Source organism: Scyliorhinus torazame, chromosome 12 (assembly GCF_047496885.1).
Source record: "Scyliorhinus torazame isolate Kashiwa2021f chromosome 12, sScyTor2.1, whole genome shotgun sequence".
NCBI classification, from domain to species: domain Eukaryota; kingdom Metazoa; phylum Chordata; class Chondrichthyes; order Carcharhiniformes; family Scyliorhinidae; genus Scyliorhinus; species Scyliorhinus torazame.
Genome location: NC_092718.1, coordinates 64,809,614 through 64,835,957, shown reverse-complemented (window position 1 = coordinate 64,835,957; position 26,344 = coordinate 64,809,614). Strand labels below are relative to the sequence as shown.

The 26,344-nt window shown below is 50.3% G+C and overlaps 1 protein-coding gene across 1 annotated transcript in view; it reads left to right on the top strand.

Annotated features, from left to right (window-relative positions):
• Positions 1 to 26,344, top strand: part of adamts17 (ADAM metallopeptidase with thrombospondin type 1 motif, 17) — a 654,840-nt gene that overhangs the window by 144,342 nt on the left and 484,154 nt on the right. Inside the window, exon 7 of the mRNA XM_072468796.1 lies at positions 22,961 to 23,004. Coding sequence (XP_072324897.1) covers positions 22,961 to 23,004 — 44 coding nt within the window. The remainder of the gene's footprint in view (positions 1 to 22,960; positions 23,005 to 26,344) is intronic.

Below are 26,344 nucleotides of genomic sequence, written 5' to 3'. Positions count from 1 at the left end.
CCAAAAAAGATGTGCAGGGTAGATGGATTGGTCACGCTAAATTGCCCCTTGATTGGGAAAAAATAATTGGGTACTATAAATGTATTTAAAAGAAGTTATAGCTCATAGAATGAACCAAATTGGCTGAGTGACGGGGAACGGAGTGCAGTGAGGAACGTTTTTTCTGGGTGGAGGAAGGTTTACAATTGAGTGTTAAGACCACTACTCTTCCTGATATACATGTAAAACCGAGCCTTTGGTGCATAAAGAGCACAATTTCAAAACTTGTGGATGATAGGAAACTTGGAAGCATTGTGAATTTCAAAAAAGACATAGAAAAGTTGGTGGAATGGGCTGACAAGTGGCAGATGAAATCTAATGCAGTGAAGTGTGGGGGATTTTATTTTATGGGCGGCATGGGGGCGCAGTGGATCGAACACGGGTCCTCGGCGCCGTGAGGCAGCAGTGCTACCCACTACACCACCGTGCCGTCCCCCGGTTTTATATTTCCAACGTGGACACCAACGCTCTACCTAAGGAGGCATTCGCAGGAATGTGACTGGATCCATGTAAGCAGGTAAATGTTTGAACATAAAGGTTTCTCACTTACACCACTCCGAACGGTGACAAAACAATTGCTCGGATCAGTTAGTTTATCTGCTGAAGCAAAGTGTGACTGTCCAGAGGCGAGAATTGAAATAAATGGATTCCAGCGTCAGACATGGCTCAATTGTTGCACTGTCGCCTCCGAATCTGCAGATCATGGACTCACCTTGCCTTCCAAAAACTCAAAAGCACATACACAAAAAACACACTGACGTTGCATTCAGTGCATTTCTGACTAAGCTTCTAGTCATTTGCCCTACTGTTCCTTTATGTATCTGTCAAACGTTGTGTAAAGATGTTCCTATGTATCTGTGGACACGTAACTATTATGGTGACATATAAATTCAATTAATTGTTGTTATTGAATGCAGTATTGCGGATGTAATATTAAACTGAAGTCACAATTTTGTCCCTTTTGAGTCCTTTTGGATTGAAAGGGCAGGATTTTCCTCCCCCTCCGCGGTGTGTTCTGCAGCGGCGGGAGGCGGCTCGCCAGTGGCCATTAGCGGGATCTTCCTGTTGACGGCACCCGTCGCCGCCACAAAACTCGTGGCGAAGGCGTACTGCCGACGGCGGGACCTTAAGATCCCGCCAGCGTGATTGGCCAGAATATCCCACCAAAAATATCCCAGGGTACAATTTGAAGAAGGTGGAATTCTTCCTTGTACCTTGACCAAATGTCACTGAAGATTATCTTGAACATTTTTCCCATTGATATTTGTGGGAGCTTACTGTATATTGGCTGCAGTGTTTCCTACACTACACTTCAAAAATACTAATCGGCTGCAAAGTAAATTGAAACATCCGATGGTCATGAAAGGTGCTACAAAAGTGCAAGTCTGTCTTAGTGATGAGAGTAAAATTTCAATGTTTCTTCTGATGTTTAAGCACACTCAGCCCATTTACCCGAGCCAAAGACCCCATTGGCAGTGAAGGGAATTTAGATAATAAAACGGAATTATGTTATCAATAAAGATTTTTTTCCAGCAGAAACTTCTGCTCAAATAGAATTTACTTGTAAATATTAGCCTCCCATTCTTTGCCATTAAGATTAGGGGTGACGTAAGGGACACTTATGTCATTCGCGATATTTCAGATGCACAAATTTTGTAGAAAGCAGGACCTCACTTAACCTAAAAGTCGAACATTTCCGAACTGGGATGGTTAGCTTGTTATGAAAACAGAAAAGCTGGAACTGCTCGGGTCTGGCTGCATCTGTGAAGAGACAGACAGATTTGAGTATAATATGACTCTTCTTCAGAACTTACTGATAGGTTTTTGTTGGGCAAGGATCTTAAGGGTGACAGTACCAAGGTGGGTAATGGTGTTAATTCAGCCATGATCCCAATAGATAGTGGACCAGGCACATGGAGCTGAATAGCATCCTCCTGTTCCTATGATTTACATGCCACTCATCATTTTATACTGGCTTCAATAAAATTGAATCTTTAATAATAATCTTTATTGTTGTCACAAGTAGGCTTACATTGACACTGCAATGAAGTTACTGCGAAAAGCTCCTAGTCGCCACACTCTGGCGCCTGTTCGGGTACACAGAGGGAGAATTCAGATTGTCCAAATTACCTAACAGCACCTCTTCGGGACTTGTGGGAGGAAACTGGAGCACCGGGAGGAAACCCACGCAGATACGGGGAGAACGTGCAGACTGCACAGACAGAGCCGGGAAACGACCTGGGACCCTAGCGCTGTGAAGCAACAGTGTTAACCACTGTGCTATCGTGCCACCCATAAATGTTACCGAGGGGGAACCCTGATGCTAAGTGTATACTCATGTCCCTTTCCACTTATGTAACTGGTTGGTGGTTATCAGCGCAATGCATTTACAAATAACGATCAAGCGAGGTATATACGGCACAAACAGGCCATTTGGTCCAACGGGTCTCTGCTGGCAATTATGCCCCACGAGCATCCTCCCACCCTTCTTCATCTCGCATGAAATCAGCATAAGCTCCTATTCAGTTTCCCCCTTGCGCTTATCGAACTTCTCTTTAACTGCACCTATGTTATTTATCTGTATTGCTCTATTGGATTTATTCATGCTTAGCGCAGCTATTTGACAATGAATTACAGCTGTGAATGTGCGCTGTGAGCTGCAGGTGCTGGAGTGCAGTGAGAGTCACAAGTGCGGGCCTGAATCTCCGGTGCTCGTTCCACTTCCACACCAATCCACTCCTTCGGCTTGGAGCTGCCACAGAATCAACTCCATTTTGAACTGTGTGCTGAGAGCTGCATCTGGTCCCAGCAAAGAGCCCATGTGAAAATGGTAAAGCAAAGATTTGAACCTCAAGATACCAGTGCAACCTTGCCAAAGAGCCAAAACTGTGACAAAAGCTTCTAAACCAGATTAAATAAAGCACCTAAGAGACGTTTAATTTAAATCTGCATTCCAGCATGATGTAACACTGAGAGCTTTGGGAAGATAAATACTTAGAAAATGTAAAGTCATGGATGTCTGTAGCTTTACACATAAGTACTTGAAAAAGTTCACAGAAAATTAAGCACTGAGAAAAGTATTTGGCTTAAATTCTCTGCACAGTCTCATGAACATTGAGCCAATTCAGGGAAAATAGGTCTGCTTTAACTCATCCCCTATGGTGATTGTTCTAAGGTGGTTCTACAATAAATACTGCATGTGCAGATAAATCGGCTTTAGGCTAATTTGAATAGCTTCAAATCCCATGTGTAGACTGAACTTAAGCCAAGCCTGGGGCGGTGGGGTGAATGTGTATTTAAGTTTTCTCTGAATAACGATGATTTGTAACAGCGCTGATGGCTGTGCGTCACCGGGTTCTCTCTCGGGATCACCTCCATTTGAAGGGCAGGCTGCCACGGACTGATGGTTTGGCAGCCACAATGACTAGAACCTAACGTGCTGACTGCCAATATGGTCCCAGCACCGACTGCCAACTTTCTCTCCAGTGGCTCAGCAGCAGACCTGTCTTCCGGTCCAATGCAGTGTGGCACATAACTACAGCAAAATTGGAGCCCTCGCGTGCTCTCTTTATTTTTCACAATGATTTACTTTTAATAACTTACTGCTGCTATTCTGTCTGCCGTGCGCTGTTCCTGGTAGGAGATCACTACTCCAGACGTTCTATCACATTTTTGAATGTGGGTTGGAATTGTCTTTCCATGGTTTCAATAATGTTCTTTTAACCTACAATTTGATTGAACACTTAGTGAAAAAAATGTGGGAAGAGGAATTATGAGAAGTTGTTGGAATTACAGGGCCTCTGTATAAATTGATATGAGGGAATTAAATCTGGAAATTCTTAGAAAACCAGTCATATGGATTTAATTTCATTACGTGGGACTTGGCGACTCGTGCCTAATATGGCACCCAAAACGCCAAATAACCCTGAGAAGTTAGAAAAAGTAGTGCTGGCTATCCAAAGTTTCTGTGGTAAAGTTGATCTTTGTGGAAAGTGTGAAACAGGAGACAGCGAATTGGACGTCTAATTTACCTTTCCCTTCCCCTCCACTCGATTTACCTCCACCACAAACATTGAACCCTGCATCCCGAAGCACTGCCACCGTCCCCAGATGGAGTGCCCCAGGTGCTCCCCTTCAGATAAGGCATTAAAGTAAGTACCCGCCTGCTGCCTCAGGAGGATTTAAAAGATTCTATTTGAGGAGAGCAGAGAATTCTCCCCCCACCCCCGCTGTTCTGGTTAATATAGATTTCTGAGCTTCGCAAAAGATGATGTTCTGGTTGTTACCACTATGCTGTCTGTGGGAGCATGCTGTGCAAAATTGCCTGCTGTGTTTCTGACATTACAACAAGTGACTACACCTCAAAACTACTTCATTGACTGTAAAGCACTTCGGGATGTCCTGAGGTTGGGGAATGAAAGTTTTTCTTTCAATCAGCAAATTTCAAATCGGACGAACAAGTGAATAAAACTATAAAAGCAATTGAACTGAGTATTTTGAGCTTGGTGGCCCGATATCCGGGGCTCATAGTCTCTAGGCCACAGTCTGAAAACCCCTGCCCTAAGATAAATGGGAGATTGGTCTAAACAGGATTCAATAGAGGTTTTGTTTCACTTCCCAACCTTTGAGTTGAGCTGGAAATCCAACCTAGCGCTTGATATTTTTTCTTTTTATGGTCTTGCTAACCTGCAGCACAACCTTTAGAGATTGGTGTATTTGTAATCTGCCATCTCTTTATTCCTCTACTCTATCTAGCCTTGCATCTTCCAAGTAATAAATGATCTCCCTATTCTTCCTTTCATTTTTTATCTGTGGTTAAGCACCATTTGCCAATTATTTATCCATTCCTGCAAGTTTATTAATATCCTCCTGTAATTTGTAGCAAACCTCCTCATTATTGACTATATTACACCACTCCCCCAATCCAAATTTGGTGTCACCTGCAAATTTAGAAAATGTGTTTTTAGTTCCAATTTATTAACCTGGTATTCGTCATACTTTTTCTATCATCACCTTAAAAGCATACTATATTATGGTCACTATTGCCTCGATGTTCCCCCACATTAATTTATTTTGTATGCTCTGGTTCATTCTCCATTACCAGATCCAATAGTAACTCTTTCCTTATTTTATGTATTGGGTTAGAAAGGAGTCCTGTACACATTGGAGCAACTTTATCCACCTCGTCTGTCCAATTAATATGAATTTGTTCATGATTAATATTCTGTTTTTTCACTCAATTCACTAATTTGCATTTTCCTTCCTCACGCTATTAGGTGATCTGTGAACTACACTATTAGTGTTGATCAGTCCTTTATTAATTTTCTTACCTCTATCCATATACAGTAGATTTTATCCATTGCAGAAGAAAGTGACAGAGGCATCCTACTGGTTGTGCACAAGGGTGTTTAATGTTTCATACAGGTCCCCACTCGCCCGATGGTACCGCCTCCTCCCTCCCAACCCCCACCCTCCATGCCCTCCTCACCCCCTACCTCCCCCTTCCCCACCCCGTCCCCCCTCCCCCTGTGCCCTGAGTGATCCTCAATGTGCTTTGCTGCACCACCCCTCCTCCCGGTCGGTGTCCATAGGGCCCTGGGTTTCAACTTGGAATGGGGGAGCAGCTGGTTTGAGCCCTGCTGCCCCTACATCATCAGGCTCTGCCAGCCCTTGTGGTTTCCCATGGTCTGCACCATCAAGTCGACGCCTTGGCGATGCTCATCAATTTCTGGGACACATCCCCCAGTGACAGGGCCATGCTCTGCAGTGCCTCCGCCATGCCCACCTGCAACTGGGACAAGCTCCGCAGAGCCTCGGCTATGTCCACCTAAGAGCGGGAGATGTCCTGCAGAACCTCATCAAGGTCAGCCTGGTACTGGGTGACATCGCCGAGCGAGTCAGACATTCTGCTGAGACCCTCAGCCATGGCCGTAACTGACTGCGCGATGCCTTGGACACCTTCACTAATGGTGCCAACGTTGTGTACCAGTCTCTCCACTGCAGTCGCGTAGATTTGGCCTCGGTGCCACTCATTGCCGGCGCCATCTCATGCGCCGGTAGCCTCTAGTTCTCCTCCGATCGGCTATGGATCTGCTTGAGTGACGCTGACATCTCCTTCTGAATGTCCCAGCCACTCCCCAACATCTCCAAAGCTCAGGGTAACCCTGTTCTACAGGCTCAGCATCAAGCTGGGTCCTGGGAATTGGCAGATCTCCAACTGCTGTCTCGCCTGGGGGTTACTGCCTCCACCTAATGCTTCAGCAGCTGTGCGGTGCTCACCCGATTGTGCCCCAGAAGCCTGACCACTAACATTTCCCACCAACGTGTTAGTATCTGCGCTGGTGAAGGGTGGGGATTACAGCTGTGCCACGCCTATAATGGTTGCATCCTCGGAGCTCTCCTCATGGGAGGAGAGGCGGTCTCCTGGGAGGCTGGAGAGGGTGACACCTGGGATGGACTGGCGCCGTTGGCTGGGGGCCAGCGGGAGAATGGACATGTAGTCAGTGGGGGGGGGGGATGGGTCAGTCAGTAAGGGAATAACAACTCACGTTTGACAGGTCACTCAGGGTGAGCCTGGTGGCTCCTCATCTCTGCAGCGTCTGCCAGCTTACGCGTTGGTGAGCGTCCTATCCTCGGCCACACCAGTCACCCCCAGGGATTGCTCCTCGAAGGAGTTGAGGATTCTTAAGTGTGGCACCACTCCGCCAGTCTGGGCCCCCTCCAGATGATAATGTGAGAGCTTTTCCTGAGGAGACACAGAGAGGGCTAGTTAGCCACATGCTTCGTTCACAGTGGTGGGATGCGGGTGTGGAGGGAGGGTTGGGGGGGATGGAGGGAAGTGTTGAATGGGGAGCGCAAGAAGGGAGTGTTGGGGTCGCCTGGGAGGTTGGGGGGTGGATGCTCCCTGTGGGGGGAGGGTTTGGGGGGCGGTGGTGTCTACTCATTCGTGGTGCCTGGTATTTTGACCTTTTTCTGGCACTGGAAGCCAGTCCTTCTGGTCACACTCCCTGAGCTGACAGCTGCAGCCATCCCATCCCAGACAGCACTGGCTGCCTTCTGGCTGACTCTCCGGGACCCTCTGACGTACAGGACACCCCTCCTGGCCTCCACCATGGCTACCAGCTTCCGCAGGTCAGTGCCGAATCTTGGAGCTGGTCTCTGTAGCGCACAAAGACTCCGAGAGACGAATAGAGTGAAGTCGATGAGGCTTTATTAAGCGTGACTGTTCCCCCGCAGTTCAGTAGTAGACTGCCTGCGGGGGAGGACTCCTGGCACTTATAATCCGCCTTCAGGGCGGAGCTAGAGGTCAACGGCCAACCAGGACCCGGGATCTGTCAGCCAATGACATCACGGCTTCACCGTCCCACATGACCCCTAATGCATACTACCACATTCACCCCTTGTTAAAAATGAACCCGGCGGGGCGATGCTTCGCATGGTGGTAAGGGTTTACAAGGCTGGTCCTGGGAGGAAAACTTTCGCATGTTATTACAGTATGTACAAGGTTTTTTTTTGTTTCGAACTATTTACAGTAATCGTCAGGAGAAAAAAGACAAAATGTTCTTGTTAAAAGTCCACATATTGTAGTGTTAGATCGACGCCACGAGTCGGTCGGGCGGTCTGGTCGTCCGTGTCGATCGCCTCGGCCCCGGTGGTGGTGGTGGTGCTTGTTCCGGTGTTGTCGTCTCCGGGAGCCATACGGTTTCAGCTTGGGCTTCACTCCTGGTCGGGCCTGGGAGGAGGACCGATCCTCCTGGGAAGGGGGCGGTCGCGGGGTGCGGCGGTGGCAGGAAGGGGGTGATTGGTGTCGGGGGTGTGTGTGTGTTGCCGGCGGGCGCCAGATCTCGCAGGGAGACCGTGTCCTGTCGGCCGTCGGGGTACTCCACGTAAGCGTACTGCGGGTTCGCGTGAAGGAGGTGAACCCTTTCGACCAACGGGTCCGACTTGTGCGCCCGCACATGTTTTCGGAGCAAGCTGGGTCCTGGGGCCGCCAGCCAGGTCGGCAGCGACGTTCCAGAGGAGGACTTCCTGGGGAAGACAAGGAGGCGCTCATGAGGCGTTTGGTAGTGACATGAGTAGTGACTGGATGGAGTGGAGGGCGTCCGGGAGGACCTCCTGCCACCGTGAAACTGGGAGGTCCCTGGACCGTAGGGCCAGTAGGACGGTCTTCCAGACCGTGCCGTTCTCCCTCTCTACTTGCCCGTTCCCCGGGGGTTGTAGCTGGTCGTCCTGCTCGAGGCTATACCGTTGCTGAGCAGGAACTGGCGCAGCTCGTCACTCATGAAGGAGGACCCCCTGTCGCTGTGGACGTATGCGGGGCAACCGAACAGTGTGAATATGGTGTTCAGGGCTTTAATGACTGTGGCCGCGGTCATGTCAGGGCAGGGGATGGCGAATGAGAAGCGGGAGTACTCGTCCACCACATTAAGGAAGTATATGTTGCGGTCGGTGGAGGGGAGGGGTCCTTTGAAATCCAGACTAAGGCGTTCAAAGGGGCGGGGGAAGCCTTAATCAGGTGCGCACCATCCGGCCTGAAAAAATGAGGTTTGCACTCTGCGCAGATGTGGCAGTTCCTTGTGACTGTACGGACCTCCTCCAAAGAGTATGGGAGGTTGCGGGACTTAATAAAGTGGTAGAACCGAGTGACCCCCGGGTGGCAGAGGTCCTCGTCGAGGGTTTGGAGGCGGTTAATTTGTGCGTTGGCACATGTGCCGCGGGATAGGGCAACGGACGGCTCGTTCAGCTTTCCGGGACGATACAAGATCTCGTAGTTGAAGGTGGAGAGCTCGATCCTCCACCTTGAGATCTTGTCGTTTTTGATTTTGCCCCGCTGTGCATTATCGAACATGAAGGCTACCGACCGTTGGTCCGTGAGGAGAGTGAATCTCCTGCCGGCCAGGTAATGCCTACAATGTCGCACCGCTTCCACTATGGCTTGGGCTTCCTTTTCCACTGAGGAGTGGCGGATTTCTGAAGCGTGGAGGGTTCGGGAGAAAAAGGCCACGGGTCAGCCCGCTTGGTTAGGGGTGGCCGCTAGAGCTACGTCGGAGGCATCGCTCTCGAGCTGGAAGGGGAGGGACTCGTCGATGGCGCGCATCGTGGCCTTTGCGATATCCGCTTTGATGCGGCTGAAGGCCTGGCAAGCCTCTGTCGACAGAGGGAAGGTCGTGGTCTGTATTAGGGGGCGGGCCTTGTCTGCGTACTGGGGGACCCACTGGGCGTAGTATGAAAAGAATCCCAGGCAGCGTTTTCGGGCTTTTGAGCAGTGCGGGAGGGGAAATTCCATGAGGGCGCGCATACGTTCGGGGTCGGGGCCTATTATCCCATTGCGCACTACGTAGCCTAGGATGGCTAGCCGGTTTGTGCTAAAAACGCACTTGTCCTTGTTGTACGTGAGGTTCAAGGCTTTAGCGGCCTGGAGGAATTTTTGGAGGTTGGCGTCGTGGTCCTGCTGATCGTGGCCGCAGATGGTTACATTGTCGAGATACGGGAACATGGCCCGTAACCCGTGTTGGTCAACCATTTGGTCCATCTCTCGTTGGAAGACCGAGACCCCGTTTGTGACGCCAAAAGGGACCCTTAGGAGATGGTATAATCGCCCGTCTGCCTCGAAGGCTGTGTACTTGCGGTCACTTGGGCGGATGGGGAGCTGATGGTAGGCGGACTTGAGGTCCACGGTGGAGAAGACCTTATATTGGGCAATCCGATTGACCATGTCGGATATGCGGGGGAGAGGGTACGCGTCTAGTTGTGTGTACCTGTTGATGGTCTGGCTATAGTCTATGACCATCCTTTGCTTCTCCCCTGTCTTTACTACTACCACCTGTGCTCTCCAGGGACTATTGCTGGCCTGGATTATGCCTTCCTTCAGTAGCCGCTGTTCTTCGGACTGAATGAAGGTCCGGACCTGGGCGCTGTACCGTCTGCTCCTAGTGGTGACGGGTTTGCAATCCGGGGTGAGGTTTGCAAACAAGGATGGGGGTTGAACCCTGAGGGTTGCGAGGCCGCAGATAGTGAGTGGGGATATTGGGCTGCCGAATTTGAAGGTTAGGCTCTGTAGATTGCACTGGAAGTCTAATCCCAGTAATGTGGGGGCGCAGAGTTGGGGAAGGACGTAGAGCCTGTAGTTTTTGAACTCCCTCCCTTGCAGGCATGGTGTCTCGTGCCCGTTTATCAGCACCGTTGTCGTCGTCGTCTGGAGCGTCCGGGGCCGTGCTTGGTCCAGCGTCATTGAAGCCAGACGTGGTTGTAATGGTTGAGCATCTTCTTCGAACCCCGTGGAGCCGTCGACACTGGGGTCCGTTGTTGCCGTCCAAGATGGCGTCGGGGGTGAACAAGATGGCTGCCCCCATGCATCGCACATGGCTGGGGGGTCACAAGATGGCGGCGGGGGTGGACAAAATGGCCGCCCCCATGCGTCGCACAGGTCTGGGGTGGTCCAAGTTGGCGGCGCCCTTCCTCCCCTCGTGGTGGCCAGGACCCAAAATGGCGGCGCCTGCGGGTCGCACATGGGGCGCTGGGGGGGTTGGGGAGCGTTAGGAACACGCAGGACTCTCTCTTCTCTGGGGACAGCGGTGGCCGGGACCCAAAGTGGTAGCGCCGGCGGGTCATACATGGGGCGCGGGGGGGGGGGGGGGTTGGGGAGCGTAAAAGGCGTGCAGGGCTCCCTGTTCTCCGGGGAGAGCGGTGGTCGGGACCCAGAGTGGTTGCGCCTGCGGGTCGTACATGAGGCGCTGGGGGGGTTGGGGAGCGTAAACGGCGTGCAGGGCTCCCTGTTCTCCTGGGACAGCGGCGACCTCCCGGGACCGGCACACAGCCGCGAAATGGCCCTTTTTCCCACAGCTCTTACAGATCGCTGCGCGGGCCGGGCAGCGCTGCCGAGGGTGTTTCGCCTGGCCGCAGAAATAGCAGCGGGCTCCCCCGGTGCGACTTGGTGTTTGAACCGCGCAAGCCTGTGGGGTGTCCGGGGGGCGGGGGGGGGGGGGTGTTTGTCGCGACGGGTGCGTACGGAGCCCAATGGGCTGCCGCGCGGTCGGGCCGTAGGCGCGGGTGTTTCGCGCGGCCACGTCTAGGGAGGCTGCTAGGGCCCGTGCCTCTGAGAGTCCTAGCGACTCTTTTTCTAGAAGTCTTTGGCGGATTTGGGAGGAGTGAATACCTGCCACAAAAGCATCGCGCATTAACATGTCCGTGTGTTCGTTTGCGTTCACCGGCGGGCAGCCGCAGGCTCGTCCCAAAATTAGTAGCGCGGCGTAGAATTCATCTATCGATTCTCCGGGACTTTGCCGTCTCGTTGCGAGTTGATAGTGAGCGTAGATCTGGTTTACTGGGCGAACATAGAGATTTTTTAGTGCTGCGAACGCCGTCTGGAAATCCTCTGCGTCTTCGATGAGGGAGAAAATCTCCGTGCTTAACGTAGAGTGCAGGACCTGTAGTTTTTGGTCTTCTGTGACCCGGCCGGGGGCCGTTCTGAGGTACAAGTCTGCCAGTGCTTGAAAGCTGCTGCTGCGTTCACTGCGTGGGGGCTGATCCTCAGGCATTCCGGGATGATCCTGAGCTCCATAGTCCTTTAGTCACGCTTAATAAATTGTAGCGCACAAAGACTCCGAGAGACGAATAGAGTGAAGTCGATGAGGCTTTATTAAGCGTGACTGTTCCCCCGCAGTTCAGTAGTAGACTGCCTGCGGGGGAGGACTCCTGGTACTTATACTCCGCCTTCAGGGCGGAGCTAGAGGTCAACGGCCAACCAGGACCCGGGATCTGTCAGCCAATGACATCACGGCTTCACCGTCCCACATGACCCCTAATGCATACTACCACATTCACCCCTTGTTAAAAATGAACCCGGCGGGGCGATGCTTCGCATGGTGGTAAGGGTTTACAAGGCTGGTCCTGGGAGGAAAACTTTCGCATGTTATTACAGTATGTACAAGGTTTTTTTTTTGTTTCGAACTATTTACAGTAATCGTCAGGAGAAAAAAGACAAAATGTTCTTGTTAAAAGTCCACATATTGTAGTGTTAGATCGACGCCACGAGTCGGTCGGGCGGTCTGGTCGTCCGTGTCGATCGCCTCGGCCCCGGTGGTGGTGGTGGTGCTTGTTCCGGTGTTGTCGTCTCCGGGAGCCATACGGTTTCAGCTTGGGCTTCACTCCTGGTCGGGCCTGGGAGGAGGACCGATCCTCCTGGGAAGGGGGCGGTCGCGGGGTGCGGCGGTGGCAGGAAGGGGGTGATTGGTGTCGGGGGTGTGTGTGTGTTGCCGGCGGGCGCCAGATCTCGCAGGGAGACCGTGTCCTGTCGGCCGTCGGGGTACTCCACGTAAGCGTACTGCGGGTTCGCGTGAAGGAGGTGAACCCTTTCGACCAACGGGTCCGACTTGTGCGCCCGCACATGTTTTCGGAGCAAGCTGGGTCCTGGGGCCACCAGCCAGGTCGGCAGCGACGTTCCAGAGGAGGACTTCCTGGGGAAGACAAGGAGGCGCTCATGAGGCGTTTGGTTAGTGCTAGTACACAGTAGTGACCGGATGGAGTGGAGGGCGTCCGGGAGGACCTCCTGCCACCGTGAAACTGGGAGGTCCCTGGACCGTAGGGCCAGTAGGACGGTCTTCCAGACCGTGCCGTTCTCCCTCTCTACTTGCCCGTTCCCCGGGGGTTGTAGCTGGTCGTCCTGCTCGAGGCTATACCGTTGCTGAGCAGGAACTGGCGCAGCTCGTCACTCATGAAGGAGGACCCCCTGTCGCTGTGGACGTATGCGGGGCAACCGAACAGTGTGAATATGGTGTTCAGGGCTTTAATGACTGTGGCCGCGGTCATGTCAGGGCAGGGGATGGCGAATGAGAAGCGGGAGTACTCGTCCACCACATTAAGGAAGTATATGTTGCGGTCGGTGGAGGGGAGGGGTCCTTTGAAATCCAGACTAAGGCGTTCAAAGGGGCGGGGGAAGCCTTAATCAGGTGCGCACCATCCGGCCTGAAAAAATGCGGTTTGCACTCTGCGCAGATGTGGCAGTTCCTTGTGACTGTACGGACCTCCTCCAAAGAGTATGGGAGGTTGCGGGACTTAATAAAGTGGTAGAACCGAGTGACCCCCGGGTGTCAGAGGTCCTCGTCGAGGGTTTGGAGGCGGTTAATTTGTGCGTTGGCACATGTGCCGCGGGATAGGGCATCGGACGGCTCGTTCAGCTTTCCGGGACGATACAAGATCTCGTAGTTGAAGGTGGAGAGCTCGATCCTCCACCTTGAGATCTTGTCGTTTTTGATTTTGCCCCGCTGTGCATTATCGAACATGAAGGCTACCGACCGTTGGTCCGTGAGGAGAGTGAATCTCCTGCCGGCCAGGTAATGCCTACAATGTCGCACCGCTTCCACTATGGCTTGGGCTTCCTTTTCCACTGAGGAGTGGCGGATTTCTGAAGCGTGGAGGGTTCGGGAGAAAAAGGCCACGGGTCAGCCCGCTTGGTTAGGGGTGGCCGCTAGAGCTACGTCGGAGGCGTCGCTCTCGACCTGGAAGGGGAGGGACTCGTCGATGGCGCGCATCGTGGCCTTTGCGATATCCGCTTTGATGCGGCTGAAGGCCTGACAAGCCTCTGTCGACAGAGGGAAGGTCGTGGTCTGTATTAGGGGGCGGGCCTTGTCTGCGTACTGGGGGACCCACTGGGCGTAGTATGAAAAGAATCCCAGGCAGCGTTTTAGGGCTTTTGAGCAGTGCGGGAGGGGAAATTCCATGAGGGCGCGCATACGTTCGGAGTCGGGGCCTATTATCCCATTGCGCACTACGTAGCCTAGGATGGCTAGCCGGTTTGTGCTAAAAACGCACTTGTCCTTGTTGTACGTGAGGTTCAAGGCTTTAGCGGCCTGGAGGAATTTTTGGAGGTTGGCGTCGTGGTCCTGCTGATCGTGGCCGCAGATGGTTACATTGTCGAGATACGGGAACATGGCCCGTAACCCGTGTTGGTCAACCATTCGGTCCATCTCTCGTTGGAAGACCGAGACCCCGTTTGTGACGCCAAAAGGGACCCTTAGGAAATGGTATAATCGCCCGTCTGCCTCGAAGGCTGTGTACTTGCGGTCACTTGGGCGGATGGGGAGCTGATGGTAGGCGGACTTGAGGTCCACGGTGGAGAAGACCTTATATTGGGCAATCCGATTGACCATGTCGGATATGCGGGGGAGAGGGTACGCGTCTAGTTGTGTGTACCTGTTGATGGTCTGGCTATAGTCTATGACCATCCTTTGCTTCTCCCCTGTCTTTACTACTACCACCTGTGCTCTCCAGGGACTATTGCTGGCCTGGATTATGCCTTCCTTCAGTAGCCGCTGGACTTCGGACTGAATGAAGGTCCGGTCCTGGGCGCTGTACCGTCAACGGCCAACCAGGACCCGGGATCTGTCAGCCAATGACATCACGGCTTCACCGTCCCACATGACCCCTAATGCATACTACCACAGTCTCCTTGGCGCCATTGTTGCGAGCTGGCAGGAGTTCATAGATCATAGAATTTACAGTGCAGAAGGAGGCCATTTGGCCCATCGAGTCTGCACCGGCTCTTAGAAAGAGCATCTTACCCAAGGTCAACACCTCCACCCTATCCCCATAACACAGTAACCCCACCCAACACCAAGGGCAATTTTGGACATTAAGGGCAATTTTGGACACTAAGGGCAATTTATCATGGCCAATCCACCTAACCTGCACATCTTTGGACTGTGGGAGGAAACCGGAGCACCCGGAGGAAACCCACGCACACACGGGGAGGATGTGCAGACTCCGCACAGACAGTGACCCAAGCCGGAATCGAACCTGGGACCCTGTAGCTGTGAAGCAATTGTGCTATCCACAATGCTACCGTGCTGCCCCTAAGTTTGTTGAGCAAGTACTGTTTAAGTGCTGCTCGACCTTCTTAGCGGGGGGCTGGCGAGCGCAGTCCCGGCGAATCAGCTGGCGAGCTTTCATTTGCGACAAGATGCCCGTGAGGCCTCGTGAAGTGGACCAATTAGCATTGAATAGCGTTGTCGACCTCCCGGCAATTCCTGCTCGCTACCACACTTTTTCAGGAGAGTGTGTGTGTGTGTGTGTGAATTCAATTAAAAAACACCAGCAGCAAAGCCTTTATATAGTGCAGAGCTGATGTGTTTTGAAGTGAAGGTCTTTAGTGTGGCCAATCCACCTAGCCTGCACATCTTTGGGTTGTGGGGGCGAATTCACGCAAACACAGGCAGAATGTGCAAACTCCACACAGACAGTGACCCAGAGTGGGATCGAACCTGGGACCTCGGTGCCGTGAGGCAGCAGTGCTAACCACTGCTCGTGTGACCCTTTTTAACCTGATTGATTTCAGCAGTTTGATGGCTATGCTTGTTATCATGTGACATGTCAGAACTGCCAAGTCATCTCCCAAATAAGGCATTGACACTTCAACCAATCCTTCTCCCACCTGTGGATCTTAGTTCTTGTCCTGGCCCATGCACAATTTACATTCTTATAATTTATAAAACTTTGCTATATCCTGGCCGAGACCACAGTGAACTATCACTAAATTAAGAATTGTCTTTTGTCCTCTCAAAAGAGCCTGGCGCTCAAAACGGCGCAAATCAGACGGGCATCGCGCCGCCCCAGCCTGAAATACCCATCTTTGTCTGGTGACATGGAGCCATTTTGAAACAGTCTTCTAATAATTTTTTAAAAAATCTTTATTGTCACAAGTAGGCTTACATTAACACTGCAAAGAAGTTACTGTGAAAAGCCCCTTGTTGCCACACTACGGCGCTTGTTCGGGTACACAGAGAGAGAATTCAGAATGTCCAAATTACCGAACAGCATGTATTTCAGGACTTGTGGGAGGAAGCCGGAGCACCCGGAGGAAACCCACGCAGACACGAGGGAGAACGTGCAGACTCCGCACAGACAGTGACTCAAGCCGGGAATCGAACATGGCGCAGCAAAGCAACAGTGCTACCGTGCTGCCTTTAAAACTCAGTTTAACATTTTTTAAACATGCAGGGCGCAATTCTCCCATCGGGAGTCTAAGTGCCGACGCCGGAGTGAAAACCGGGGCGAAATTCTCCGGAAACGGCACGATGTCCGCCGACTGGCGCCCAAAACGGCGCAAATCAGACGGTCATCGCGCCGCCCCAAAGGTGCGGAATGCTCCGCATCTTTGGGGGCCGAGCCCCAACTTTAAGGGGCTAGGTTGGCGCCGGACGAATTTCCGTCCCGCCAGCTGGCGGAAAAGGCCTTTGGTGCCCCGCCAGCTGGCGCGGAAATGACATCTCCGGGCGGCGCATGCGCGGGAGCGTCAGCGGCCGCTGACAACTTCCCACGCATGCGCAGTGGAGGGAGTATCTTCTGCCTCCGCCATGGTGGAGACCGTGGCGGAGGCGGAAGGGAAAGAGTGCCCCCACGGCACAGGCCCGCCCGCAGATCGGTGGGCCCCAATCGCGGGCCAGGCCACCGTGGGGGCACCCCCCGGGGCCAGATCCCCCCGCACCCCCCCAGGACCCTGGAGCCCGCCCGCGCCGCCTTGTCCCGCCAGTAAGGTAGGTGGTTTAATTTACGCCGGCGGGACAGGCATTTTAGCGGCAGGACTTCGGCCCATCCGGGCCGGAGAATCGCACAGGGGGGCCCGTCAACCGGCGCGGCGCGATTCCCGCCCCCGCCGAATCTCCGGTGCCGGAGACTTCGGCAACCGGCGGGGGCGGGATTCACGCCAGCCCCCGGCGATTCTCCGACCCGGCGGGGGGTCGGAAAATCTCGCCCCCGGAGTGTTTCACTCCGGCGTTGGAGCCCGCTCCCAGCCACCTATTCTCCTGCCCCCGAGGGGCTAGGAGCGGCCGAGGCCGCCCCGCAAGAAGATGTCGGATGGATCTTACGGGTCGGCGGAGGAAAGGAGGTCCTCCTTCAGAGAGGCCGGCCCGCCGATCGCTGGGCACCAATCGCAGGCCAGACCCCATTTGAGCCCCCCCCCCCCCCCGGTGCAGGAACCCATCCGCATGCGAGGATGACGTCCGTTATGCGGCGCCGGCCGCGTCATCTATGCGGCGTCGCTTTTACGCGGGCGACAAGGCCTGGCGCGTGTAGATGACGCGGCCCCGATCCTGGCCCATTGTCAGGGCCTGAATCGGTCGGGACCGGGGCCGTTCCGCGCCGTCGTGAACCTCGACGGCGTTCACGACGGCGCGGCCACTTCGGCATGGGAGTGAGCCTCAGTGTGAGCAGTCCGTGAAGAAGCAGCAGGCTGGGCAGTTCACTCTTTACCCTGCAATCCTTTTTCGTACAAAATCCTTTAAGAAAAGCAGGGTTGAGAAACTTGCACAAAGCTATGAATTAGTGAGTGGATAAATGGAATTACAATAGGATACAGGGGGATGTGAGCAGGTGAATGGATTGTACTGGTGGCAGTTCTGAGACCTTGACGTGCATGAATAATCTGGATTTGCAGTTTCCATGAATTACCTCACATTTGCATGTGAAAGAACTCTTAAGAGACTGTGAGCTCTGAGGAGACGGCTTAGATTATCAAAAAGGTCTCATTGGAGTTTGCAGTGGACTAATCAGTTGGAAATAAAGTTTCAAAGGGGACAAAGACTCCCTGCCAAGTGCTTACCGTCGGTGTTTGAGAGCAGCGATACAGCATACTAAATTACAAGTGGTACAGAAAAGCGCTGCTTCACCTGGAAGGAATCAATCGTGGGGAAGTGTAATATCTGACCTTTCGCCTTCTCTCCCTTCACTGTCCAAGATCCCAAATTGCTCACTCTGCAGACACAACACCAACTTTACGGTTGCTTGCTACTTTAATTCAGCACCCTGCCTTCAGGCTCACTTTTCTGCTCTCAACCTGCAATAATGTGCCAGTGAAATCCAATGCAAGCTTGAGGAACACCACCACATCTTCTAATTAAACACTTAACATCCTTCAGTGCCCAACTTTGAGTTCAATAACATCAGACTCTGAACTCTATCCTCCATTGAGATGCTACACCCGGAATATTGTGTGCCGTTTTGGACGCCATATCGGAGGACGGATGTTTTCTTTCCCTAGAGGGAGCGTAGCGAAGGTTAACCAGACTCATTCCTGGGATGGTGGGATTGATGTATGAGGAGGGATTGAGACGGTTTGGATTGTACTCACTGGAATTCAGAAGAATAAGGGGGGATTCTCATAGAAATCTATCAAATTCTAACAGGACTAGACAGAGTAGATGCAGGAAGGATGTTCCTGATGGTGGGTTGTCCAGAACCAGGGGTCACAGTATGAGGATGCGGGGTAGACCATTTAGGACAGAAAAAGGGGAGAATTTTTTTTACCTAGCGAGTGGTGAGCCTGAGGAATTCATTACCATAGGATGTAGTTGAGGCCAAAACATGATATCAAGAAGCAGTTAGGTAGAGCACTTAGGGTGAGGATGCTCAAAGGTTATGGCGGGATCGCGGGATTAGGCTATTGAGTTGGATGATCATAATGAGTGGCAGAGCAGGCTCGAAGGGCCGAATGGCCTTCTCCTGCTCCTATTTTCTATGTTTTTATGACACCCAGAGCCTTCTTTATTACAGCATTTTGCGGCCTGTCTTCCTCTAAATAATGTTTGTGGCCATCACATTTTACTGTAACCTATGCATGTCCCTTTTCAGATGCTTTATGGTCTCACAACTTGCTTTCCTACCTATCAGTGTATCATTCCAGTCATTACTACAAATACAAAGAACAAAGAAATGTACAGCACAGGAACAGGCCCTTCGGCCCTCCAAGCCCGTGCTGACCATGCTGCCCAACTAAACTACAATTTTCTACACTTCCTGGGTCCGTATCCCTCTATTCCCATCCTATTCATGTATTTGTCAAGATGCCCCTTAAATGTCACTATCGTCCCTGCTTCCAACACCTCCTCCGGTAGCGAGTTCCAGGCACCCACTACCCTCTGTGTAAAAAAACTTGCCTCATACATCTACTCTAAACCTTGCCCCTCTCACCTTAAACCTATGCCCCCTAATAATTGACCCCTCTACCCTGGGGAAAAGCCTCTGACTATCCACTCTGTCTATGCCCCTCATAATTTTGTGGACCTCTATCAGGTCGCCCCCAACCTCCTTCGTTCCAGTGAGAACAAACCGAGTTTATTCAACCGCTCCTCATAGCTAATGCCCTCCATACCAGGCAACATTCTGGTAAATCTCTTCTGCACCCTCTCTAAAGTCGCCACATCCTTCTGGTAGTGTGGCGACCAGAATTGAACACTATACTCCAAGTGTGGCCTAACTAAGGTTCTATACAGCTGCAACATGACTTTCCAATTCTTATACTCAATGCCCCGGCCAATGAAGGCAAGCATGCCGTATGCCTTCTTGACTACCTTCTCCACCTGTGTTGCCCCTTTCAGTGATCTGTGGACCTGTACTCCTAGATCTCTTTGACTTTCAATACTCTTGAGGGTTCTACCATTCACTGTATATTCCCTACCTGCATTAGACCTTCCAAAATGCATTACCTCACATTTGTCCGGATTAAACTGCATCTGCCATCTCTCTGCCCAAGTCTCCAAACAATCTAAATCCTGCTGTATCCTCTGACAGTCCTCATCGCTATCCGCAATTCCACCAACCTTTGTGTCGTCTGCAAACTTAGTAATCAGGCCAGTTACATTTTTCTCCAAATCATTTATATATACTACGAACAGCAAAGGTCCCAGCACTGATCCCTGTGGAACACCACTGGTCACAGCCCTCCAATTAGAAAAGCATCCTTCCATTGCTGCTACTCTGCCTTCTATGACCTAGCCAGTTCTGTATCCACCTTGCCAGCTCACCCCTGATCCCGTGTGACTTCACCTTTTGTACTAGTCTACCATGAGGGACCTTGTCAAAGGCCTTACTGAAGTCCAAATAGACAACATCCACTGCCCTACCTGCATCAATCATCTTAGTGACCTCCTCGAAAAACTCTATCAAGTTAGTGAGACACGACCTCCCCTTCACAAAACCATGCTGCCTCTCACTAATACATCCATTTGCTTCCAAATGGGACTAGATCCTGTCTCGAAGAATTCTCTCCAGTAATTTCCCTACCACTGAAGTAAGGCTCACCGGCCGTAGTTCTCTGGATTATCCTTGCTACCCTTCTTAAACAGAGGAACAACATTGGCTATTCTCCAGTCCTCCGGGACATCACCTGAAGACAGTGAGGATCCAAAGATTTCTGTCAAGGCCTCAGCAATTTCCTCTCCAGCCTCCTTCAGTATTCTGGGGTAGATCCCATCAGGCCCTGGGGACTTATCTACCTTAATATTTTTTAAGACACCCAACACCTCGTCTTTTTGGATCTCAATGTGACCCAGGCTTTCTACACACCCTTCTCCATACTCAACATCTACCAATTTCTTCTCTTTGGTGAATACTGATGCAAAGTATTCATTTAGTATCTCGCCCATTTCCTCTGGTTCCACACATAGATTCCCTTGCCTATCCTTCAGTGGGCCAACCCTTTCCCTGGCTACCCTCTTGCTTTTTATGTACGTGTAAAAAGCCTTGGGATTTTCCTTAACCCTATTTGCCAATGACTTTTTGTGACCCCTTCTAGCCCTCCTGACTCCTTGTTTAAGTTCCTTCCTACTTTCCTTATATTCCACACAGGCTTTGTCTGTTCCCAGCCTTTTAGCCCTGACAAATGCCTCCTTTTTCTTTTTGACGAGGCCTACAATATCTCTTGTTATCCAAGGTTCCCGAAAATTGCCGTATTTATCCTTCCTCACAGGAACATGCCGGTCCTGAATTCCTTTCAACTGACACTTGAAAGCCTCCCACATGTCAGATGTTGATTTGCCCTCAAACATCCGCCCCCAATCTATGTTCTTCAGTTCCCGCCTAATAGTGTTATAATTAGCCTTCCCCCAATTTAGCACATTCATCCTAGGACCACTCTTATCCTTGTCCACCAGCACTTTAAAACTTACTGAATTGTGGTCACTGTTCCCGAAATGCTCCCCTACTGAAACTTCTACCACCTGGCCGGGCTCATTTCCCAATACCAGGTCCAGTACCGCCCCTTCCCTAGTTGGACTGTCTACATATTGTTTTAAGAAGCCCTCCTGGATGCTCCTTACAAACTCCGCCCCGTCTAAGCCCCTGGCACTAAGTGAGTCCCAGTCAATATTGGGGAACTTGACGTCTCCCATCACCACAACCCTGTTGTTTTTACTCTTTTCCAAAATCTGTCTACCTATCTGCTCCTCTATCTCCCGCTGGCTGTTGGGAGGCCTGTAGTAAACCCCCAACATTGTGACTGCACCCGTCTTATTCCTGATCTCTACCCATATAGCCTCACTGCCCTCTGAGGTGTCCTCCCGCAGTACAGCTGTGATATTCTCCCTAACCAGTAGCGCAACTCTGCCACCCCTTTTACATCTCCCTCGATCCTGCCTGAAACATCTAAATCCTGGAACGTTTAGCTGCCAATCCTGCCCTTCCCTCAACCAGGTCTCTGTAATGGCAACAACATCATAGTTCCAAGTACTAATCCAAGCTCTAAGTTCATCTGCCTTACCCGTAATACCTCTTGCATTAAAACATATGCACTTCAGGCCACCAGACCCGCTGTGTAAATGGTAAACAGTTGAGGCCCCTGCACTCATCCCTGCAGCACTCAGTTAGTTACAACCTGAAAATGGTTCTTTTTTCCTGACTCTTTTATTTCCTATTAGTTAGCCAATGCTCTATCCATGCTCATACCATCCCCAACACCATGAACTGTTATCTTGTGTAGCTATCTTTCATGTGGCACCTCTTCAAACGCCTTTTAGAAACTCAAAATATAACTCCTTTTTGAACTGGGAATCTCTCTCCCTTCCTTTTGTTTCCAGCTAAATCCATATTTATTATGGTTTGCATTGTGAGGCTTAGAATGACCAACATAAGGACACGAAAAGACTGGTTGGTTCGTCGCACCTGTTTCGACCTGACATGCCCCATCTCCCTTAAAACACATTTAGGCCCAAACTCCTGGAGGAACAGAGAAAGCCTTCGGCTGATTTAAGAGAGCGCTTGATATGGTTAATGCTGGGGCATTCAGACTGCAGATGGCAGCGCTACAAACTCCAGTGGTCCACCTGAATTCCATAGACATTTGAATAAAGCTGGTATGTTTGAAATCAACATCTTTCTGGGATGTTGAACACAAATCTGGTCACAAAAATCCTTCTTTCTGATTTTCCTATATTTTAATTTTTGTTGCATATGTCATTCTGATGGAGCAGCTTGCCGGACAGGGACATGAAATGGTATTCCATTGTACCGTCTAACACCCACTCCCCCACACCACTCCACAAACACCCACACAGCACCCCACTGTTTGGAGCCCATGTTTGTATTATTTGCGATACACTTGCATTCGTTCTCTTGCTGAGGTAATTGCTGTGTTCAGTATCAGCCATTTTATTACGTTAAGTATGTTGTATAAATGCAAGTTGTTGTCTGGCTTTTGAGGGATGCCTGTCATGGTGGGGAGTGTGGATTCCATTGGAAGTTGTTTCCACAGCCTTTTCAACTATAGGCCTCAGGCTTGTCTTCCACAATGCATCTCTGGGTAGCCGAAGGCAGCTTTCAAAGGCTTCTTTTTCTTCAGCTATTTGACTTGTTTATACCGCCAGGAACCAAAAAGAGAGGATGGTCAATGGGCAGCTCAAGCAGTTAGCAAGAACTCCTGCACAGCCCACCATCACCTGCCAGTCAACAGATGCGCACACAGTCTGCTGATACCCAGAGTGACAATATTGAGATTAACCTTAAGTAGCTCACTGCTTTTGATATGGTTTCAATTCATCATTGACCGAGCATCAGTTTTCATTATGGACCAAAGCTGTCCAGTTGTTTAGTTGTGTCAGGGATGTGTGAAAGATTTATCTGCAGAAAGTGATTCCCTCTTCCCCTTTATTTGCAGGACTGATTTCTGTGTTCATAAAGATGAACCCTGTGATACTGTAGGTGAGTAAAAGCTTTTTGAAATGTAAAGTTTGTTTATAAAGAATATATTTACAGCACGTTGATTAATATTTGATTTTGAGCTCAAATTGTATAATCTTACATTATAAAATTTCTCCTCTAATCTAGACTTTTTTTGTGGCATTTGTTTTAGAGTTTGTAGAGTTTACTCTTCCTTTCCATGTGTATTGAGTTTAGATGTAAGTATTGATAAGTCCTCAAATTTGCAAGATTTCGCTCCTGATGTGGTCTTGCTTGATTGAACTCTCAATTTGCAGTGTGTCATAACCCCCACAAAGACTACAGGGAAGCCTAATTGATCTCCCTGTGGGACTCGTGGAGTGCGAGCTCCCCAGGTAGGGGGCAAAGACCAACCACCTGGGGCCCGTGGTGTGAAAAGGTAAAAGCAGGCCCAGACAGGGCCTGACGAGATACATCCAGCCAAATAGGGTTGCACTGGGGTGCTGCATCATGCAGACCCTTGTAAATAAATCTATATTAAGTTTACCATCAGACACTGCGTCATTATACAGTATTTCCAATTTTCTGGTCTCTCTTGCACACACCCACCTCTGTCACCTGTCTTCTGGCCCAGCTACAGTGCATGCTGGGAAGCAGGATTAATTCCGAGCTGTAACATGCTTGGATCTACCTGAACATTCTTTGTGAATACTCTGCTTTGGTAATCTCGCTGTCCCCTGCAGGATTTGAGTGGTTTTATAAACATACTTACAGATTTTTATCCAAATACCTACATTCTGTCGTGGACTGATGTTTTCATTCAAAATACTTCCTGCTTGGAATTGCTTGTGTGTGAAGAATGGAAAGCTGAAAAGTAAGGCAATGTTGCATTACATAGAGCTACTTCATTAACCTTGGCCCATTCTGCATCTTTGGAATGGATGACTGCAATTTATATTAAGTTTACCATCAGACACTGCGTCATTATACAGTATTTCTGTGGATTGTTTTCTGACAATCCAGTGGTATAGTAATCACATCACATTACAATGGTAACCGTTGTAACCAGATTAACACTGACAAATAAGTTGCTAGTGGATCACCCATTGACATTACTCAAGATATGTAAGATTTATGGAGGGATAATTTTAATTATGGATACAGGAAGGAGATTGGAAATTATGAATCTGCCACCCATTTTACACCTTGCCCATTTATCTTGCCTTGCCCATTTATCTTGCCTTGCCCATTTATCTTGCCTTGCCCATTTATCTTGCCGTGCCCATTTATCTTGCCTTGCCCATTTATCTTGCCGTGCCCATTTATCTTTCCTGGTTGCCTGGTGCATTGATATTTGTAAGAGGGAAAATCAAGACGGTGTTTTAATGGCGTAACTTTCAGGCTATGTGTCCAATAAGGGGTTAATTCATAGCAGTTTTAAGGGAAACTCCTGTTTTAATAATAATCTTTATTGTCACAAGTAGGCTTACATTAATGTCCAAATTACCTAACAGCACGTCTTTCGGTACTTGTGGGAGGAAACCGGAGCACTTGGAAGAAACCCACGCAGACACAGGGAGAACGTGCAGACTCTGCACAGACAGGAACCCAAGTTGGGAATTGAACCTGGGACCCTGGCACTGTGAAGTAACAGTGCTAACCACTGTGCTACCGTGACCCATTGGGGTTTTTTGATGAGATAACAGAGACGGTTGATGAGAGCAATGGTGTTGATGTGGTACACATGGACTTCTAAAAAGCATTTGATACAGTGCCCTACAACAGATGTGAGAGCAAAGTTATAGTTCAAGTAGTAAAAGTGAGAGTAGCAACTTGGATACTGAATTGGCTGAGCGACAGGAATCAGAGGCATTGCTCATGGGATGATTTTGATACTGGAGGGAGGTCTGTAATGGAGTTCCTCAGGGATCAGTGTTGGGACCTTTGCATTACCTAAACCTAGACTTTGATGTAGGGAGCACAGTTTCGAAATTTGCAGATGATACAAAACTTGGAAGCAATGGAAACTGCGAGGTGGATAGTGTGGAACCTCGATAGAAAATAGACAAGTTGGTGGAATGGGCGGACTGGTGGCAGATGAATTTCAGTACGGAGAAATATGAAGTGATTAATTTTGGTAGAAAGAACATGGAGAGACAATATAAGATAAAGGGTGCAACTCCTAAAGGGGGCGCAGGAGCAGATGGAACTGGGTGTATATGTGCACAGATCATTGATGGTAGCAAGGCAGGTGGAGAGAGCAGTTAATAAAACCCAGGATACTGTATGCTTTATTAATGGGGGCAGAAAGTACAAGAGCAAGGAGATTATGTTGAACTTGTATAAGACACTAGTTTGGCCCCAGCTAGGGTATTGAGTCCAGTTCTTGGGGCCGCACTTAGGAAAGATGGGAAGACATTAGAGAAGATGCAGAAAAGATCCATGGAAATGGATCTAGGGATGAGGAACTTCAATTATGATGATAGATTGGAGAAGTTAGGACTGTTTTCCTTGGAGAAAAGAAGATTCAGAGGAGCTTTGATATCGGTATAAAATCATGAGGGGTCTGGACAGAGCGGATAGGATAAAACTGTCCCCACTCAGTGCAGCAGCATGGTTGGGTGATATGTTGGAATTCTTGTACCTCGAGAAGGTCAGGTTCTTGGTGAGAGGGTTGATCGATGGGTTCTATCATAGATGGCAGCCGTTCATCTTTTGCTTAAATAGGTTTAAAGGCTGCAGATGGGAAGAGCACCCAAAGGGGCCTTAGCTGAGCCCAAACGTCCCCCCACCTCCCTGAAGGACCCTCTTGGCACCCTGGAGGCAAGTGTAGGGAGGATACTAACACCCCCCCCCCCCCCCTCCCCCGAGTGCAAGTCGCCAGGTCCCCGTTTCTCAGGGCCTGCACCAATTCACGCGAGTGGGATTCCTGGCTGGGGAAGTGTGGGAGCATCACAGGAGGTCGTTGAATCAAGCTTCCAAGCCGATGATTGCACTCAAATGAATGCAGATGAGGACTTTCCATTTCTAGAAACCTGCCAGGTCTGGCTTGATGCCCAAGGTGGAACCCCGTTTTTCCTCAACGCCCAATTCCACGGGCGATCGCGAATCCCGCCGCTCGCGAGGAGACCCAGAGAATCACCCCCCCCCCCTCTGTCTTCCATATGTAAATTTGTAATTTTTCTTTTTTTTAATGTATTTAATTGAAGCATTTGTAATTTTCACAATTTAACACGTTGACATTTCCTTTTTTAAAAAAAATATATTTATTAAACATGGTTGGCCGGGTTACCCCCACACCGCCCACATCTGTCCTCCACCTCCTCGAAGAGCCTACTCATCCGGACTACCGTTATGTGGGCCCTGCGGACTACCTTGAACT